Source organism: Oryzias latipes, chromosome 4 (assembly GCF_002234675.1).
Source record: "Oryzias latipes chromosome 4, ASM223467v1".
Lineage (NCBI taxonomy): Eukaryota > Metazoa > Chordata > Actinopteri > Beloniformes > Adrianichthyidae > Oryzias > Oryzias latipes.
Window position 1 is genome coordinate 17,620,277 of NC_019862.2, and position 22,054 is coordinate 17,642,330.

At 38.1% G+C, this 22,054-nt stretch overlaps 1 protein-coding gene across 1 annotated transcript in view; it reads right to left on the reverse strand.

Annotated features, from left to right (window-relative positions):
* Window positions 1–1,036: 1,036 nt before the first annotated feature.
* LOC101158514 (glypican-1) overlaps window positions 1,037–22,054 on the reverse strand; it is a 33,769-nt gene continuing 12,751 nt past the window's right edge. Inside the window, exons 2-10 of the mRNA XM_004068037.4 lie at window positions 9,565–9,723; window positions 8,206–8,423; window positions 7,730–7,903; window positions 6,955–7,120; window positions 6,605–6,735; window positions 5,644–5,781; window positions 4,446–4,576; window positions 2,662–2,837; window positions 1,037–2,146 (exon numbers count right to left, since the gene is read on the reverse strand). Coding sequence (XP_004068085.1) covers window positions 1,965–2,146; window positions 2,662–2,837; window positions 4,446–4,576; window positions 5,644–5,781; window positions 6,605–6,735; window positions 6,955–7,120; window positions 7,730–7,903; window positions 8,206–8,423; window positions 9,565–9,723 — 1,475 coding nt within the window. The 3' untranslated portion in view covers window positions 1,037–1,964. The remainder of the gene's footprint in view (window positions 2,147–2,661; window positions 2,838–4,445; window positions 4,577–5,643; window positions 5,782–6,604; window positions 6,736–6,954; window positions 7,121–7,729; window positions 7,904–8,205; window positions 8,424–9,564; window positions 9,724–22,054) is intronic.

The following is a 22,054-nucleotide window of genomic DNA, read 5'->3' on the forward strand; positions in this document are numbered from 1 at the left end:
TGTTTTTTTTTGACTGCGACCAGGTAGTGAGGCAGTACGTCATGTGGGATAAGATCATTGCAATCATGAACAGTGTAGCAGCTTGCAGTGACAGATTTGCCCTAATAAATCTAAAACTAGACATGTTAAACTTAATACGGTTACATACTTTCTGGATTTGAGATTTAAAATTGAATGTTGTATCAATTAAAATGCCAAGATATTCGAATTTTTCAAGAACTTCTATTTTCTTTTCTGCCACAAAAACATCAGCCAGAATATTTTTACAGTTTGTCTTGGAAAAGAACATTGCAACCCTTTTGTTTACATTGAGACTTAAACTCGACTGTTCCAACCATTCTTCAACATGTCCCATCATTCTGGTGAGATTCTCTGCCACCTCAGACGCGTTTTTGCCATGTGCATAAATGACAGCATCATCAGCATACGTCTGAATGAAGACATTTGAACAAACAGAAGGGAGGTCATTAATGTAGAGAGAGAAAAGTAGAGGCTCTAGAATGGAACTTTGTGGAACACCTGTAGAGATATGGAAAGGAGGGGAATGATGATGATTTATCCTGACTGACTGAGATCTATTTGATAAATATGATTCCAGTTAGCTATCCCTGTTGAGTGCTGAGCTCTGAAACCAAACTGCATTGGATGAAGAGAAAAAGATAAATTGTTGATAAGATAATCATATAGATAAATAGGAAAGGCTTGAGAAATATAACTATGCATTCATATTTTTGATACTACCCATCTTCTGTTTGCAAATCCCCTTTCACAAATTTTCCAAACTTCAAGCAAAAAAGACAAGGCTGCTCTATTTTTAGAGTAAAGCAGATGTGAAGAAAATAAAAAGGATTAAGTGGATAGCATCTACCGGTACTTTGACCTGTGTGCGACTCATGGATGGATTAAAACACCTCAAAAAAACTTTCAGTTCTTTGAAGGAAAAATGCTGAAATCAAACAGTTTAATAAATGAAATGTGATTAAAAACTAGCTCAGATACAAGAATGTGAAAATGTGTGCAGGTAACATAACATTTGTGTAAATCCAAAGTTTTTTATTTGCATCATCACAGAGTCCAGAAAGGCATGCTCAGTTCAGAAACACATCAGCAGGTAAATGTGGGCAGAATTTGGCAGCTATCTTTTATGTACACAAAACGGAACAGATTTCAGAGTGGATCATGTCTGTTTTGTGATGCCTCTATTTTGACAAAGAAACTTTGGTTTAACCTTCAGTTCATCCCATGGCGTGGATTTGTCAGTGAACACAACACTCATCATCTTGACCTTTTTATCTCTGTGTTGACGACACATTTCAGTTATTTTTTTATGTTTATCTCAGGCAGGCGTGTACACAGTTTCTCCGTCACTGCTTGTGTGTGCTTGTTTTGAGAAGGCTCTTATGTAACTACTTCCAAAAAAAACAGCGAGCTGTCAAAAAATCATCAGTATCTTTTTGAACATGGAAGTTTTTTTAACACTTCATTACATTTTTTGACATTTTATGTTGAATCATCCCCAAAAAATGTTTTTTTTTTAGCCAACATTTCCCAAACGACAACATTGAAGGTTATGAGTACATTCATGGCTCCATGTTGTGCCAGTCTTTAAGATAAATGTACACAAACATTCACAGCGTACACACATTTTTTTGTTGGATTTACAACTTTGACTCAAGTTGTAAAGAAAAAAAATAGAAAAACATCCCCAAAACACGTTACAAATAAGGGCACCTGCTGATTGCACCGCTGCAGCTAAAAGGACATCATCTCCGTCTCCCCTGACAACCTCATCGTTTGAACAAAAGAATCCATCAGCAAACTCTTTCTAATCAAAACTCGCAGTCGCTCGTCTTAATTAATGCGAATGTCCATTAGTTGGCTGAGATGTCTTTCTTAGAAATACATTTTTGGCAAAGTAATGTTCCAGTCTTTTCCCCTCAGTCCTGACAGGAGGCAGCGGCCCATCATCGCTGAAGCAGCAGGATAGTCACAGGTGGGAGGAGGAGGAGCAGGCTGACGGTGGACCTTTGAGGCGCAGAGGCACCGGCTGGTTTGCTGTCTGGTGTAAAGGTGTACAGTCCTGGCCTGCTGAGCGCGCACAGACCACCTGAACACACGCCGCTTCCTGAGCCGCTGATGTCATCACCTAGAAGATCATTAAAGCAGAAATATATGCGTTTGCTTTAGGGACGAGAAGATTAACTTTTCTTCTTTGTAGGAATGTTTTTTACAAGCTTGATTTTATAAGTCACTTATTTTCGTAACAGCGCAAAACCTTTAGATCTATTCACATTATGCAAAAACTGTCAAAGAACTGAGCTTCAGAAAATGACAAAAAAAGACTTGTAATGGAGAAATAACTGTTTTCTTTTTTTCTTTTCTTGATACAGAATCTCTCACATCTTCATAACCTTTGTCTGCAGTACAGCATAGTACATCACAAACAGTTGTACTACAACAGTATTGCATACAGAAAAAAATAAATATTATTTTTAATTTTCAATTATAAAATCACACTAAAATGTCAGATTGTAACTTCTTTATTTGGGTGGAGAGGGGGTGTCCACTCCTGTGCACTAGTATTTGTAGTAGATCTCAGATCTAATGTTTCAAACAAACAAATATAAATGGCGTAAGATGACCATAATAAAAGAGACCCACTTGCATCCTGGAAGTCCACATCGTTGCCGTCCAGAGCGTTTTTAAGCCTGCTGCTCATGATTTTGAGCTGCATGATCTGCTGCCGTATATTCATGTCAGGCTTTGTGATGTCCAGCTCCACCTCAGGGTTGTTGATTTGATTGGCTAAACCGTCACCCATCACCTCTGGCAGGTATCTGAATGCAGATGAGAAGAATCATTGAGTTGGCTCAAGTTAAAGACTGATTAGATCAGGGGTGGGCAAGCTTTTTCACTTGTGGGCTACAAAGGGTTCCCAAATATGACAGAAGCAACAGAGGCATGGCGTGTTTTTGTAATCGACCTCATAATATAGAATCTTGATAAAAACATGCTGTAATTTTGATTGATTTATATATATATGTATTTTATAAAGGAACACTTTGGAGGTTTTACTGACTTTCCGACTTGGAAAACACACATGAACGTCAGAAAAACAACACATCTTCCATGTACCGGTAATTTCACCAAATGAATGCACAATAACTTTCTGCACCCAAACAAAGGTCAATTTATCACCAGCTATGGGGACACACCAGCATTACAGGGAAAAAGAGTTATCAATATCATTTATTTCAGTTTGGCGTCCCAGATTTAATAGTTTGACTGGCCCCCGGACTGAATTTGCTTTAACACCAAAGGAAAAATAATATTTTTATTTTTATTTTTGTGCTGCTACAAAAATATTTGAGTAAACAGAATATTTGCAACAATGTTATTTTAACTTATTTAGCTATTAGGAAAAAAAGTAATAAAAAGATATCAGTGAATAAACATCCTGCAGATTTTACAATTCTGTTCAAAATATAAAGTATATCAACACAACTTCACTGCACTGGAAAACGTTAACAAACACAAAACATTCCGGCTCCTGGTCTAAAGTAAAAAGAGGGAAAACTTTATAAACTTGAATAGAACGCTATCATTTTGGATCATTGTGTCTTTTGCATCCAAAAAGTGGCTCCAACACATTTGAAATATCTTGTCCTTGATCTGAACTTAGAATCTATTAAAACAGGAATGAGGGGAGAGCTCTTCTGAGTTCCTTTTCTTTTGAATTCCAGAACCTGTCATGGGTCATTAGAGCTGTCTTATAAAAAACAGGGAGTCATAAAAAGCCTTTTGAAGTTCCAAAAGGGAGCTGTGTAAAACCTGACTAATGGAGTTTAGTGAATAAAACTTGGCAACTCTTTAACACTCCTCTCACACTCCCTGGCCTTTACGATGCAGGTTTTGAGGTTTTTACAATGTCACGTTAACACATTTTCTTCTAATCATCTTTGGATTAAAACGGATTTAAAAGGGCGGAAGCTGGAAAGATCGCATGTGTGCACGAGGAGAACATGCAATCTTCACACCAGAAAGGTCCAAACCAGGATTTGAACCAGGGCCTTCTTGCTGTGAGGTGATTTTGTTAAACACTACACCACCACGCATCATATTTTCAATTAATTTAGTGACATTCAATATTCACAAAAACACAGCAAAGCTCATATATTTAATAATTAAAACAGCCACATCTCCACCTCTCATTTAGATAAAAAGAACATTTCATTTGTTTTTCATATATATACATATATATATTAAACAAAGGTCCTTTGTAACCATTCTTGATCAAACCTATCATTAGAATGCAATAAATCACTTAAAAGTTAAAACGATGTGCAAGACAATTATTGCATACAAGTCATTCTGCCGTGCATTTAAATACAGTATTGGTTTCTTTTTAGGTAAGGAAGAATCACCCCTGCACAGCATTCACTCACCTTGCTTTCGTATTTCCATTCCAACATTTGTCCTGATTGCTTTCTCCTGCGGCCAGTTTTTTGCAGAGTTCCACAGGGAGTTTAACCCAGTACTGATGCATGACCTTAAGCTGTTTGATGAGATCCAACATCTGCAACAGCATCCCAAAAAACACATTACTCTCAGCAACAAGATGATCAAATATTTTTGCTAAGCTAATTTATGTTTTTGATGCTAAGCTAATTTATGTTTTTGATGCTAAGCTAATTTATGTTTTTGATGCAAGTTTTTTAAAAATATTTTCAAATGTTTTTCTTTTCTTTTACTCATTTATTTATTTACTTTTGTTGCAGTTGTTGTTTTCAATTGTTTTTGTTCCTAAACGGTTGTCTGTTTGGTGTGTACTTTTTTACTTATTTATTTTTGTATATATTTACATATGTATTAAAAAAAGTGGATCACATGTTTACAGTTGATCACATGTTTTGCAGTGGATCACATGTCACTTTTGCAGCTGGATTTATTTACTGTGAATGTCATATTTGATCTCCTTTTTTGCTGTAATTTCTGAATTTCGTTCTTGCTGCCACAGATAAGTGAATTTCCCCATTGTGGGATAAATAAAGTCATCTGATCTAATCTAAAAAAATACAAAATATTTTCAATTTTTTACCAAGTCTAACTATTAAAATTAGAAAAAGTTGTGTTTTGGGTGGTGGTTTATGAGAGTATAACCCTCGTGCTATCCTAGGCACTTTAACATTGGGAGTTGGGTCATCTAGACCCACTAGACAGTGCTCTGAACCTTTTTTCTTCAATGATTTGTGATCTTCACTGGTGTCCATGGATTACATGAAATCTTTCCACCTTTATCCACCTTTGTCATGGTAGGGAGAACACATCAATATAAGGGTGATCTAAGATAGCACAAGGGTTAAAAGTATATACCCAATAAAGTCTGTGCTGATGGATCTGTAACCATGACAACATGTCTGCACATCAATGTGGTGATTTTCCCTGACTAAAAAGTCAAAGCTTAGAAAACAGCTGGTCTAACAGAACCTTTCATTAAGTCTTATTAAGAAGTAGGAGAAAAAGCTGTGAAGCATTTAAGTAAATAAAAACCAATATGTCTTTGAAAAATAAAATTCCACATGTCGCTGGTCAATCCAGATTTGAAAATGTTTCATAAAAAAGTTTGACAAGAGAAATTCCCACCTGTGCCTTCAGTCTGAGCCCAGCAGTCGGCGATGGTCTATATTCCAGTGCGGTTTGTTGACTGCTTTTTGTCTTCTGTTCGTGGAGGCCGGGACTTCCTCTTCCAGATTCTTCCAGACTTCCACATGTTCGATACACCTGATCGATAGGAAGTGCGGAAAAGCAAGAACGATGACTATGCTGGGATTTTTGATGCTATCGTGGCTGATCTTCTTGATTTAGTATCACAAAGCAATATCTTTTAAGTGCATCTTAAGTCCCACAAAAATGTATTTCCCATTGTCAGTGACATGAATGTACATTTATTTCAGCTTTGTTCAAGTGTTTGGTAAAAAACATTAAACATGCAACATGAAAGTACACTATAATTTTAATTAAAAAATCAAAAGGGGGAAATGGGAATACTAAAAAGAATAGAACAGGATAACATCTGCTCTGCTGTACTTCATAATTCAAGAAAATACCAACATAAAAACCAGAAAGACAGCGCCCCGAAAAATGAAAGTTTGAAGATCATTTTTCTAAACGTCCACTAGATGTCATCACAGACTAATTTAGTCTCTAGGTTTTCCTCGAAAATTGTATTTTTGACCTTTGCAGATGTCTGGAGTTCATAACCTGATCAAAGTCTGATACTATGAGTTTTGAACATCTTTTTTTTTGGCAACATTTCAAAAGGGCACTGAATTGTAGGTTATTATTATCTACGAACAATAAGTATTTCAATAAAAGGGTAATTATTTTATATAAAGTACGGCTTTTACTTTTTTAATTGACTAACACCATATTTTGAACTTCTACTCAATAATCAAAACATTTTTTTTAGATGTATGCTTTATATATTTTTAGACGTATGCTTGAAAAAGTATCTAATCTCTAACAAGGAGTAGATGTGATTTTATTCCATGACCTTGAAGCTGGGGGAAAAACAGCAATAATTAGTCTCTTCCCAATGTCTTACTTTGGTTGTGAAGGTGTTCATGTTTTCCTGCAGGTAGTGCACGGCCTCATAGATTCGAGCCGGGATGGAGGAGAGAACCGCATCCAGACTGGGCTCTGTGCTGAAACTGGACACCACCTCAATCATTGTGTCTGAACAGAAGAACAGGGACAGAAACATTTTAGAAACCCCCTTGCATTTCCCAGGTATATTTATTGTACAATTAAGGTCCCATACAATCTGGAATTGTTGATAGCTTCTACTTTTTTTAAAGTGATCAAACAGAAACACCAAACATGCTCCATTTAAGCCTCATCCACCAAAATACAAATAGATCTATAAAAGTTAGAAGGATTCTGGATTTATCTGACCTATCAGATTGTCCCACTCTGGGCTCAGGTCAGCCTGGTTGGCCAAACAACCCTTCATGACGTTGGAGCAGTAGTTGAAGCAGGGTTTGACAGAAGACAGGCCATGGCAGTGGGGGCAGTAAACCAGCTTCATCAGAGCCTTCAAGCACTCTGGACCCAGAGAGACCTGGTACCACCATGGACACCAACAGAAGAGAGGCATGAATGTGTTTAGTGTGACAGTAGAGGGCAGTGTAATCACATCAGTTTAAAAAAGAAACGGTAAACTGGGGGATTAGGAAAAAATCTCTGTGGTTCTTTAAAATGGATTGTTGGGAAAGAAAATAGAAATATTATAAGGTTTAAATAAAGAAAAGAGCCTTTAGAAAAATGCCTGCAGCTCAGGCTAAAGGCTAATTTAAAATAAGTTAGACCCAAGAAATGTTCTAAGACTTTCTTCATCTGAGATCTCATTTTCCCACCCACAGTGTGACAGCTGTGTCACATTTTTGTTTAGGTTTTGTCATTTTTTTTGGTGATTTTTGTGTATCCAATTTCTGGGGTGGAGACATTTTGGGTGTGACTTCCCTGCAAGCCACTATATCTGCTTCCTGGGAATTAGCCCAGCAGATGTTTGACACACACCAAAACACTCGCACAAGTGAATTCCCATCACTTCAGGGGACATTATAAACACATTATAAACACTTCCAATGGTGTCGGTGCCCCCAGGCCAGTAACACCAGGTTTGATTTATGTCTTTCTGCACGAGGAACACAAATATAAACACACTCACATTAAGAACCTTATTGACGACTTCTTCGCTGATTGACAGCGCCTGGATAAATGACCTCGCTGTGACATAAGCCCGGATCACCTTGGCCTTCATGTCTCGTGAGACATCCCCAAAGGGTCTCAGCGTCTCCTGTTGCTTAGCAACACATTCAAGATAATCCTCTGATAGACTGGCCTGTCAAAAAGAGATGACAGCGAACACAATAAAGGAGAAATATGGTTTTCCGCATGCTATTAAAAGGGACACTGCATACTTTCGATCCCCTTCAAACCATAATAGTCTGGTTGGATTTCTAAATAATGTCAGGTTTAAAAATAAAGCCCTCGATCTGTCATGTGTCTTTGTAGGGCAGATAATAAGGGTAAAAGCAAGATGAATACACACAAACAAGCTTTTTAAAAATTAAGCTAAATTCTTTACCATTTTTCCAACCAATTTATCTCCAATCTTGATTTTTGTTAGTCACTGTTCCTTACATCTGTGTTGGCAGAGATTTTGAACTGTCGTTCCAGCAGGCGGGACCAGAAATCAGACAGGCTCTCATCCAGGCTGAGAGATGACCCCTGGTAGTACAGATAGAGGTCTGCATAGAGATCCGTGTACAGGCGAGTGTTCTGCGAGTAAAGGGCCCCGAGTGGAGTCAACACCTGTTCCAGGGAGCCCTCAGAATGGCCATGCAGGTCAGTGAAATAGGCTGCAGGGGGGAGAGGGAAGAGGAAAAATCACGGAGAAAGATTTAAACAAAAAAGAAGAAATTTGGAGCAAGCTTGACATATATAAGACTTTATCTGGGTTTATTTTGTGTCAACTTTGATTCTGTTTTTACTTTTCTTCTCAAGATTTCTTAAAATGTACTCTGGAAATTAGTATCAACAGTTTTATAATATTAACAATTTATCTAATATGTTTGAATATTTTTATTTTTATACGTATGTTTCAAGGGTATAAAGTAGTTTTTTCTTTGGGCTTGCCACAACGAAACAGTTTTCACTGATTCGCACAGGTGGTTTGGGAGAGAGTTTTACACCGGATGTCCTTCCTGTCACAATCCTGTATTTTATCCAGGCTGGGGGCCAGCACATGGTGAACCAGACTCTGGCCCTCTTATGACTACATAGTAAAGTAGTGGCGCGGGGGGTCATACCCAAAGAGATTTCTTCATGAAGGAAGCAAGCTGGTCTAGTGTGTCATATACTGCCATCTGGTGGCACAACCTAGAAATAGCAACCAACTCATTCTATCCAATGAGCTTTTGTTTTTTTACTCCCTCTTTATTTTTAGCACCTATTCTGTTTTCCATCATTATCGTAGTAATCTGACTCTGTGCTTCCCAGCTGCTGACGCCGCATTATCACTTAAAGCATTTGCTTTTATCGCCGTGTTGTGGCACTTCTCAGTCCTCGTCCTCCCTTTGTTTCTCTCTGTCTATGGTGTGCAGTGATCTGCACTCTCAGCTCCTCAGTGGGTCAACTGTTCATTAGCTGAGCTAGCCACTGCCCCGAGGGACACCCCTCTGTTTACAAGTGTGTGCGTGGACAAATGCAAGTGAGTGTGCCTGCTTCCCCTGAGATCAGTGGGACGGCTTATCACATTTCATTGTGTCTGGCTGACTCTGCTCTCATTATAGCACCCAGTCAGGGGTCCCCTTGTCGCACAGGACACACACACAAACCCCTATTCACTCACACACTCATTTGCTGTCTGCTGTTGGAGCAGAGGTTGCAAACGAGGGGCCAGCGGCTGCAAAAAGAAAACCAACCTGGCTAAAACACAACAAACAAATGTCACTTTTTTGCGTGACTATGCACTTAGACACAAATATAAAGCAAACTCACAGCGAAAGCTTGTTCGGAGAGTGTTCAAAGTCGTCTGCAGGGACCTGCCGGCCTTTCTGATCTGTCCCTCTGTCTCTTTGGCACTCAGGTTGGCGAGCCTCTCCTCCATGCTGCTGGTACAGCAGGTTTGACCCTGAGGACACATCCTGAGCTGTTCACCTAGTACAGCGGAAGACACAGAAATACATGCCAGTTCTTAGACTTATACATTTGCAAGCAAGACATATAAACTTTAGTCAAAAATTGAAGAAAAAGACAGTGAAAGATCATGTAGATTTTTTGTCAATGTATGTTTTTAATTCCCTTTGTCTGTAATGTTTCATAAACATCACACACATAAGGGGTCCAAAACATGTGACTGTTTAAGTAAACTTTATGCAATCATAATTTTTTACTTTGGATGTGAACAATATTTATTATGTGTGGTGACATCAAACTTTTTTATGTTTAGATAGTTGGAAGCCTGATTTCTATCAAAAATTCATAAATCTGTGCATACATGGGTTTCTAAGCAAAAAATTAATATTTCACAAAATAAAAGTTTGATCATTATGCTCAAACATAAAAGTATTGTTAGGAAACTAAGACTCTTTTTATTCTCTTAAAAATCTACTGGTATTAGTAGAATTTGGAATCATATTTTCTTGCAACATAAGCATGCTACATACTTTTTTCTTTTTTTCTTTTTACTTTTTTCCATTCCTGTATAAACTTTTGATCTGAAAAATACTTTACCAGTAAAATAGAGCATTCTGAAGGGCTTTATGGAATTTCTCATGGTCAGCTTAAGGTAAAGTTGTCGAATAAGATAAAATCCTATGGTGCAAAGAGTCTCAGCAATAACAAACGTTTACATTTTTAACGTTAGTTTTTGCATACTGTGCTATAAAATATGCATTTTGTTATCATTTTTTCTGACATAACATGGATGGAGAGAATTGCATCATAGAATCTCATCCATGTATTGACTAAGTCACAAACAAAAGGAATATAATTGCAATTCATTAAAAATCATTTTGTTGAAAAATGCATTTTTTTCTGAATGCTTTCGGCTATTACATTTTTATTTAGTTTTCCCAACAACACCCAACAGTGTACTAAAAAACAGGAAAACTAAAAGAAATTTTTTTTTGCTTTAAAAACATATTTAATGGCAATAAAGAGACGTCAAGTAAAATAATCACAGACAAATGTCAGCTCAAAAGAGAGATTTCAAAGAATTTAGTGGAAGCTGTTAATCTTTTGTTGCAAAAACTACACAGTGAACACTGATAGTAAAGTGTATGCATCACAGATAGAGAGCTAAGACCTGCCAATAACACTTTTATATTCTGCTTGGGAGCCAAAGTAAAAATACAAACTGAAGAAAAACGTAAACATCAACCATGTTCACCAGACAGGCCAGACAGAGGTGTGCGGCATCAGTGTCTTGCCAGATAAGAGCCCTCGAGATGTGTGTGGTCATGTCTACAAAGGTTAAGAGTACAAGTAAGTACCCCGCAGCTGTGTGCTTCACTGCTTCCCCCGTAACAGTTCCTGGAGTGATGACTGGATGTATGACTCTGTGTGTGCAAACGTGTGCACGTGGGTTGCAGGGCAGAATTTGTCCACCATGGTAAGTGGAGCAGAAAAGGAGATGCCTTCATCATCCCTGCTGCATGAATCTTTTATTGCCGCTTGCTGGTGGACGAGTGTGACTGTGTGAGGTGTGACAACAGTTTGACAGACGAAAAGTGGCAGCTGTGCTGCAGGAAATGGTACCTCGCTTTTGTTGTTCGAATCTCGTTTTTCAGGATATTTAAAGTTGTAGATTTCTGGTTTTTACTCATTTTCAGTCAGTCCTAACATGTTACGACAACATAGGTGCAAGGGTTCACAAGTTTTGTATAATTTTCTTTGTTTTAGTGATGGTTTTCTTAGAGTAGATTAACGTCGCTCTGTTTCCATGCTTTCAACCTGTTTTTATTTTGTTCTGTGGTCCTCCACATTTTTTATCCTTGTTTAATAGGCTGTAACATTCTTTTGCAGACATAACTAAACCAAGAACAGGTGTGATAGCTGACTCTTAAGCTGGACTGAACAGAGCCATATGTAAAGAAACTGCACAGAAATATCTAAATATAAACCAAAAATGAAACCTTCTTAGGGGCAATTGCAAAATGATAAGTGGTGTAGAAGTAAAGAACATTTTTCTTCCTTTAAAAGTCACACTCTGTTGACCCATTCACACACACATTCAAATACCCATTGCTGCAGATCTCCCAGGCATGGCGCTGCCCAGGTCTGTCAGTGTCTTGCCCAAGGACACTTTGATAAGAAGACAGCTAGAGTGATCATGTGATCAAAGGTCAATTACTTTTCTTCCATTCAAACAGTAACAGATACATACAAACAAGACCGAGTCACCCAATGTTGGACATGAAAGCAAAATAAACGGATTGCAGGAATAGACAGGCAGATGAAACCCTAGCAACAAACGCAGTGATGAGCATTAAATTAAGGCAGATTTGGTGCTGTAATCAGATATGAAGCGGCAGCTGTAGCATGAATTCTTTTAAGTTCCTGCTCTCTCTGTTCATGTGAATTTAGAGTGACAAGGCTTGGCAGCTGCTCTGATGTTTCAGGTGCACAAAAATCTTTTTTACTTAAAAGGTAATTTTCTTTCTAAAAAAGACTTCCTTGACTGTGAGGTTCTTAATCACCACCCTGGCTCAGTGGCATGTATAAACTGTCAAGCTTGTTTAGGTTTTTGCACCTGGACTGAATTTCTAAGCTTGGAAACAAATATTTTAACATGTACTCCTCAGAATTCATGAATTCTGGTTCTGACGTTAGGTTTAGCGGGTTTATTATTTAGCCTTGCAGTACTTTGGAACAAATCTGAGGAAAACTACCCTGACCTATATCCAGATCCAAGAGTACAACCTGAATGACTAACCAGCCAAGAAATAGAGTGACAGAGGGGTGTATTGCTATTTTTGGCTTTGTCCACAGTGAAGGACCAGTTGAATTTTACACCTTCCCTAACTTGTACTCCTATCCCGATTTAACCCAGTCACCATCGAGCTACCGCATCAACGCTGCATGGCCTGTTAGACTCAGTCTGGTTGGGTGTGGATTGTATAAAAATGTTCACACCTCCACCTTGTTTTCATATTGCACCAGAGTGAGCCAAAGCACCTGGAAGTAATCCATAGTGTCACCAAATCACTGCAGCTCTACTGATGAGAAAAGCTTCTATTGAGAAACAAATCTCATTTGTCAGTCGAGCTTTCATTCCCTCAGGGGTCAAACTAATGGCAGCACTCTCCAAGTTTGCAAAATTTCACGAGTGCAGAAAGGAACCAAAGTTCTTTGCAACACAAGGTGCGTGCAAACTACCAAGGTGAATGATTTGCACCTTCACACGTTTAAAGAAATTGTTTTTTAGAGACATCAGAGCCAGCTGTCATAACCGTTTTATAATTTAAATTTCAAGAAAAACAGCCAATCAACTGAGATCTTATTCAATTAAAACTTGTAACATTAAGCACTGACATACAGATTATGAAATTATTATCAATTATGGGTGGTATTCTTATTTTGTTTACTTCTCATGTAAAGACAGACTTGGGCTTCCACACACAACTCCAAATAGGTTTGCAAAAGAGTTATGATTTATTCCAACTTTCTTGGTAATGCAAACAACATGAAGGCCTCATGTTTAGGGAATAGTTTGAGTTAGTTTGCATGTGTTTGTGAAAGACCATTTCTTTCCATGTGGCTCTCTATTGAACTATCTGAGGTGTACCTCTTCCTCTTTTCTGATGGAAGCTGGGATAGTTTTCCGCTCTCCACAATCTGAACAGGAGGAAGCTGGTATAAAAAATAGGTGGATATTAGCTCAGAAAGTCAGACACAGCTTTTTGAATTGCAGGGCAATAGGTAAAGGCTGTAGAGATCAATTCAAGCTCACGCAGTCGGGCTTATCCAGGTTCTTGAGCAGCTTGGGAGATCTAACTCAGATTTAATTGATCTATGTGGAAAAAGAAAGGTTTTTAGTGATCTGGCTGTACTGCGTCAGCACCAAGACTGAACCACTCGAAGCAAGTCCTGACAGTTATGTGGCCTCTTTGGAGGAGTGCATGTTTTGCCTATTCGCTGAGTTAATACCACCTAGTATATGTAGTTTTTAGTTTAAATACCTTACAATGCATGTTGGTGTATGGCATCAACCAAGGCTCCAAAATTTTGAAAACCCACTAAGATAAAAATGTTTTCAGTGTTTTTAACATGTTTTTGTGGCATTTCCTCATGATGGAAGACATCTATAAAGAAAATTACGATTAAAATGCTTTAGTATTTTTTAGTATTTCTTTATTCAAATCATGTGGCAGTGATGTAGAAGCTACAATCAACAGACCACAAGCTCTCTGCTCCCCTGCATTCTGATGCATCCACTGTGGACGACTAGATCCATGTACGTCTTTGATTTAGCATCTGGCACAAAACTGTACGGCAGGATAGCTCCAGTATTGCTCGCCATTTTTGTTGCATCGGGAATGTTAGCTTACAGTTGTCAGGGGCTATAAGCTAGCAGGAGAGAGTGTAAACAGATGGATGATGGGACGTGAGACTTCCCATCATCCATCTGTTTACACTCTTTTCTGCTAGCTGATTTTGGCTAAAAACGGTGTAATCATACTTAAAAGACCACTGGGAATGCTTTGACAAGAGATTAAAAAAACGACTGGAGTGGGACTTTAAGCAATCAATTTCTACAAGAAATCACTGCACAGTATTCTTTGTTAAAGATAAAAAGTGTGAATTTCTTTTTACAGCTGTTTTCTCAGTTATACAGTACAAGCTAAACGTGTTAACATTTCTTTTAAGACATCTGGCAGTTGCGTAAGATTTTGGATTTAAAATTGGCCAAATGAATTTGCAGTGACATGTAACAACATTCTGAGCCGGAGGAGCAAATTGGAAAAAATGCAAAAATCTATTTCACTTGAGGGCAAATATGAAGTAAGAGGCTTAAGTCAGAAGCCAAACAAGCGAGCACCATGCCAGCAGGTTTAATGAATTCCTATTTAAGAGTCAGACACGGTAACAGATAGCTGCTGTCAAGTGTTCATGTCTGAACAAATTGCGTTTGGGCATGGCCAAAATACTGTCTCCTTTTATTTATTAAAGTAGGATCTGAATTTGAGTTTTCCTTTCTTTGTTTCTAGTGGCTGGACTCAGTGCCACACATCATGTCTACGTGTGGCCTAGATTCTGCTCCTTGTCGCCTGGCTCGATGATTTCCTGTTAGCCTTCACTGTTTTCTGTCTGCCTGCTCATTGGGTTTGTTTCCTTATGAAGACGTGCTTAGGTGTGTTGAAGGTGTCATGAGGAGTTTTGAGGAGTAAAGTGGGAGGGAGCAGGAGGGCTTGGTGCAGGGAAAAAAACGAGCGCTAGACGCTTTCGATGGAGAAAGGAAATGAGTTGTTAAGCGCCGTTTTGATGTGCTCACCGTGATACATTAAACAGGCTGTTCTACATCTGTAGGCATAGCTGCAAACAAGTTTTGAATTAAACAGATTCCCTAATTATGAAGTGAAAATGGCCTACAGCAAGTCACACTTCTCTAATGAGGCATTTAGCCCTGGGTGGGCTGTGGGAATCTGCGAAAACTTGGCATAAAAATCTAACAATATTTTTTTTTCCTCAAAAACAGTAACACACAATTCCATCACAGTCTTTGGGGGGCGGCAGTGGCTCAGGCGGTTGAGCAGGTTGTCCAATGATCGAAGGGTCAGCAGCCTCATCCCCGCTCCCCCCAGTCAACCGTCGTGTCCTGGGGCAAGACACTTCACCCTCCTTGCCTTTAGTGTGGCTCCACTGGTGTGTGAATGTGCATGAATGTCCCGGTGATGGTTAGAGGGGCCGTAGGCGCGAACTGGCAGCCATGCCTCTGTCATCACCAAGTATGAATGAGAAGTGAATGAACATGGACACATTGTAAACGCTTTGAGCGTCTGGAAAAGCGCAGATAAAAGTAATCCATTATTATATTATTGGCCCCATATTTATTCTGTAGACCCTAAATATTTAGCCAAAATCATTAGGATCTATTATCAGCATAAAGAAGAACAAGAAGTACAAGAAGTGATGGCATGACCCCCACAAAATTTTGATCATCCAAAATCAATGGATGTGTCTGGGATTACATTAAGAGACAGAAAGATGTTAGAGGGCCAATACTGACTGTTGATGGATGTTTGGAAAAAAATCAAATTACTTCTAAAACTGAGTCCAAGTGAACTTAGAAGAACTGATGCTGTTTTAAAAGAAGAAGGTAGTCACACCAAATATTGATATGATTTATGATCCTCTTTTGTTCCTTCACAGCACTTTGTCAGTTGATGAAAATAAACAGTTGACACTTCCATTTCTGAAAGCATTCTTTGTTTAAAGCATTTTTTCACACCTGCCTACATTTGGATAGTTATAGTTAAAAAAACAAACAAAAAACTGAAGTCCGATCAATGTGGTGTATATTTTTTATCAAATATTTTATGAGAAATATTTTTAAAAGTCCTTAACAAAGCATTTACAACTAAATTGTTGTAAAGGTATAGATTGAATCTAAACTCCTCCCCTTCACCTCCATACACATCTCATTTTAGACCATAGCTAAATATTAAAACCATGCAGAGTTGTTTCAGATAAAAAGGACAAAACAACAATTTGTTTTTCTTAAAATTACTTTCACACTAACAATAACTATTGATCGATTCTTTTCTTTTACATGATTTTCTCCAGGAAAAACTTTCAATGTGAGTTTTTTGCTGAGGCATCCAGCAGATGAAAGGAGAGATGTGAAAATCTTATTACACCCTCAGCTGCCGCAGAAATGCTTCATCAAACATCTAACCTGCAGCAATGCAGCAGATCATCTTTTACAGCGGATCAGGTAGCCTTAACACTGACGCTGAATCAGCAAGCAGTAAAGCAACGCCAAATCTCCGGTTTCCAGATTCAAGCCTTCAGCTCGACATGTTTCAGCTGCTGACAAAGAAACCAATTTAAAAAAACAGCTGAAACATGTCAAACTGACCCAAATTACTTTTAAGGAGAATCAATCAGAAAACTACATATAATCTTTAAATTAGTCAGATTGGTTTGAAGCAGAGGGATCACTTAAAATAAATTCACATTTAAGGCTAATAAAGCAAGCTCATCATTTCACTTTTGCCGGCCAACCTCAGTGTGTCTGCTTCTGACTGACGGCAAACATGTCTGTCGAGAAACTGACCTCAGATAACATCAGAATAATTTGTTGAAAAGTAGGATGGTACACCAACAACATTTCAAAAATGGAAATTATGTAGGACAAAGTCAAGTCTGAAGGTCTAGTGGGTTTGCCCATGGCTCCACCCATCTGCAAATATCAAAATGTGCAAAATTTAAGGTGTGTGAAAAAATCACAAGTCACTTTTTAAATCATCTCCCTACCTCCCAGCTTCCATGGTGTTGAATAGGGGATTAGATTATATATAGATTATTAAAGATGAATTAATTACAAGTCGTGATTAATTAATCACACAGAAATTAACTGCATTAATGCACCACTTTCAATACTGACTCAAATAATCATTGGATTCCTTTTTTTGTTTTTTTACTTTTACATGAGCAATTCTATTTTTGTTTAACTGATCTTACTTGTGACAACAGAAAAAGACCTTTTAGCTCAATCCCTGTGTGAAAGTTCCCAACATCTTTATTGTCTGTTGACATAGATTAGATCCAGCATGAGCAGCTGCTTGATTATGTCATCTGTAGAAATTAATTATCTTGACTTAGACTCAGAAATGGATTTATACTGAGTTTAAGTTAGTCTGCATCAAACTAGTATATATAAAGCTATAACGATAACAATAATAATAATAATAATATAATAGCTATAATACCACAAAAACAGTTCTTCCAAGTATCAATCTAATGATTAATGTTGCTGCTCGGCACATAGTAGTGGCATATGTGCTTCACTCATCTTACACAAAAGTCATTTTACAGCATTTTTTCTGTTTATTAGGCTACTTCAAAGAACTGATCTTTGAATCACACGTGTATCACAAGCAACTAAAGTCAAGTGTTGTGTAAATACATACTGTAATACCTCTTGTCTCACACTTATCCAGTTTACTTAAATTGCTTAGCCAGATGCTGTTTTGATATTAGATCATTGGGGATCACCGTGTTTTTGCATTTTGGATGATATTGAAACATCGGAAAAGTTAGGAATAATGTGTGTTTCATCTTCTCATCTCGTACCTATTTTATCTCAGTGTTGACATGCCTGCATATTTTCTTTCATTTTCTTATCTGTCATAACCTAAGCAAACTACTAATACTTTATGATCAATCTACTGTTTGAAAACTCATTGACAGCTGGACAAAAGCAAATGATTGTAATAACTTGGTAAGAAAAAGTCCTAATCTCATATAAGTGAAACTGAAGTCTGAATAACGAACAATTTTATGCCTTTTCCTCACTTCAGTGGCCTCTCAAGTCTCATCTCATCCTGATTCCCTCTCAGTAATCTCTTCATCCTTTCATCCTCCGTTTCAACTTTTCCCCTTAAATCAGTTTAACTTCTTCTTCCAGCCCTTCATTTCCGTCAAATGTCATGGCCTCATTCCTTCCATTTACACATCCCTCCCTCTTTTTTGCTTCCCTCTCTCCTGCTGAGATGAAAGTTTCTCACAGGAAGTGACCTCGAGTTGCATTACCATGGTAACAGGCAATCTAGTTGTAACTAAACTGACCTGTGATCCCCCTAAATTGTTGCGACACATTTGAATGAGAAGTACAGTGAGCCCAACTGCGACCCTCGTGGGGCAGACGCGGACATTTCTCTGTGAACAAAATGTAAGGCAGGAGCTGCAGGAGCCTTCCCTTTAACTCACGCCCTGAGCCTGCCCTCGTCTCACCCTCGCCTCACCCTCCCACATCAAAGAGGCTGGTTGCTGAGCAGTAAAAGTGGCGCAGTGGTTTGCATTTATTCCCTTCAGTTAGACATTTATTCGCTGCTTCCCTTTCTTAATGAGCACCTTACAATAACCCTGTCACTTACTGTGGCGAAATACTGCTACCTAAATGAAAAGCTCATGCAGCGACTGTGCATGTGTGCGCACGAGCGCTCCCATCTCACACTCTCTTTACCGTTTAAGACCACCTGTATGTGATTTAATGTCCCACATGGCCTTCCTCCCAAGTAGACTTTTACCTTTTTACCATCTACTAAAAAGCAACAGAGGGCAGAGGATTGGAGAGGTAATGATGAGAGAGATGGGGGGATGAGAAGGCAATAAAATAGAAATAAAAAGAGAAGGAGGATTAAAGGAGTAGCTGAAAAGAATAAATGCACCAGCAAGAGTTCTAATGGTAATAATGCTAATAATCAAGAGTACTTTTTTTAAATGACGTGAAAAAATATATATCTTGAGATGGAGATGGGAAGTCCCAGTGATAACGGTAATTATTTTTTGTCAAATCCATATTAAAGTAGTCGTTTCCGTGTGTATCTAAGTCAAGCTTGCCAGATTTGCAGGCATTGCAGTCTGCTGCATCACTTTTTCTTTGCACTGATCCTGTTTCAATTTTTTTAACAAACCTCCACCTATTTTTGATGACCCACTTTCACTGAGGTTAGGTCTCTTGTGATTGGTTAACTTGATGTACTGGCTGTTTCTTTTATTGTTTCAAATGTGAGAAAAACCGCACAGATCTGGTAAAAGACATGAACTGGAGCTATGAGTTGCTTCTAAAGGTGAACTTATCATCCTACAATAATATTAACATAACATATCAGTGGGACCATGGTATGCACCGCATGTCTTTAGTTAAAAGAAAACATGAAAGCTGGTTCCTGTGTTAGTTAAGAAAAGTAATAAGGAAAATAACCAGGCAAACTTGAGTGTGGTAAACACTGCCCCAAATTCACTCCTAAATTTGAAACAGAACCTGAAATTTCAAATGTTGGGTGTCCCTAAAAGGACCACTAGAAGCTGGTTTCAGAAGAGAAGAACGTGCCATTTGACTCCCATGATCAAAAATACCAAATTTCCCCTCAAAACAAATTAAGTACAACCTGATGTCAACATATATTTGATTTTTGTTGCTTTATTATCTATTTATGAAACATTTAAGACCCATTCGTGGGCTAAACTCAACCATACAATTTATGCAGAATTTTGAGTTTGGGAGTTCAAATTCATAGTAACCCTTGTGCTCTCTTAGGCACTTTAACATTGGGAGTTGGGTCATCTAGACCCACTAGACTAGACAATGATTTGTGATCTTCACTGGTGTCCATGGATTACATGAAATCTTTCCACCTTTATCCACCTTTGTCAGGGTGGGGTCATCTAGGATAGGTTAACCTTTGTGCTATACAACCTACTTCCTTGAATGTGTGGGGAATATCATAGATTTTCCCCTTTTGTGTATGCAAATCTGGTTTACCCCCACATTTGAAACAAACAAATGCAGGAGACTTTAAGTTTTAGCAAACTGGTAAAATAAAAATAAAAATCCTGATTTAGGAGGCAGATTACTTACCTTCATGAAAAAGAACAAACAAAAAGCAACTGCTTAACTGCAATTATGTCTAGCAAATACAAACCGCATCCACTGCAATCTGGTTTAATTATTACTCATACAAGACATTCAAGATGTATTAGGTAAATGCTAAAACAAGTCACCCTTTTTGCATTCTGTTATACCTTGCCCCTGTGGCCTGTCTGGCCAATCACAGTATGTAAAACTGTAGTACAGTATATACTTTCAAAAGACAAATGCCTCAAAAAAAAATTATTAACTATGCTTTTTTTAGTAAAACAGCTTAGAAATTAAACATTTTTGTTTTGAAGAGAAACCTACTGAATTGAATAATAAAATGAGTAAATGAAACAACGTGCTTGGGAGTTTAAGTGTGGGTGTCTGTTTGCATGGCACCAGCTCCTCTATATAATACCATAATTCCATGTAATTTCTGGGAGTACTTAAAGGCTCTTGAACTAACTACTGCTTTGGCTACCATGCATTTAAACTGGGAAAAGTTCGGCATGTGCCAACTGATGCACGCCATCCAGGCTGCAAAGAGTCAGCATCTGTCTGAGTGAGTATGCACAAATGTGCGAGTATGTGGATAAATTTGGTGAAAGCAAAGGTCATGTCAGCTGTCCCTGACAGCAGACATTAGATATTTTCTATGGCTGTTTGCAAACCTGACACTGCACTTGCACTAAAACTACTGCAAAAAATATTAACAGAAGCAAGAATTTCAACAAAATTAAACCTGCAGACTGAATTTCAGAGGGACAATGACTCTCTCTAGAAATGAAAAAAAGTTAATTAACATGTGTAGGATTCTTAGTGAAGGATTAGAAATCCCGCTGTGGGGTAAGAACTGTTAATTCAGATTAACTGGCTGGGATTATCAGGGGTTTAGACATCATCCCTAATCCAACAGTGAAGTGTCAGTGAACTGGAGTTGGAGAAAGATTCAAGAAAGGAAGGTGCATTTAAGGCCGAGCCTGCCATCTCTGATCTTTCTCAGCAGGGGGGCATCAAATCTTCATGGTCATACGGACATTAGGTCGCAGTCTGAGGTCGGTCATTTCCAGGTCAAGTCTTTAGAGTCAGAGCAGTAGAAGCTGAACGAGTGTGACACCGCCTGATTAGAGGAACGGACAAAACAGCCACGTGGCTTTGTAGTGAAGCTTTACAGGAGAAGAAAGTTAGAATGAAGCAAAAACTTTATTCACCTGTTCAGTTTCTAGCTACCCATTTTACAAAAAATATTACCTTTTAAACATTTTTAAAGCAAATAATATACGTGAAAGAGATATCTGCTAACGAAATTCCCTTTAGCCATTTAACCTAATGGTGAACACTGCACCTGTTGCGCAAGCTTTTGTGAAAAGCCAAGAGGTGCCCAACTATCCAATTCAGAAAAAAAAAAAGAAATTAGCTCAGAAAGTCCCCTTCATTTCACACTCTTGAGTGAATAACAGAAGTGCATAGTGAATGCATTTTTATTTTTTTCTTTGGAGACCCGCATAATGAGGTGCAACCCAAAATAAGCATTTAAAAAGTAGGACTCCAACAAAATAAAGATAACAAAAATGGTAGTGAGTTTCAGCAAATTATACATAAAAACATAAAAAAATAGAGTAACTAAAGCCAGGTGTGGATGCTGAGTGCATAATCAGGGGTTAATTTAACAAAACGCAAAGCAGGTGTGAACTAACACCTAAACACAAGTAGGGGACAGAAAGAAGGGTTCATGGATTTCAAAATAAAACCACAATACAGCTTGATAAATTATTCCTCAACCAAAAATGGAACAGTCCCAAACATCTATAAGAAGTCACTTATAGAATAATAATAATAAAGCTTTTGTGGAAAACAAAGTCTAAACACCAATATTGATTTTTTTTTAAAGATTTAAATGGA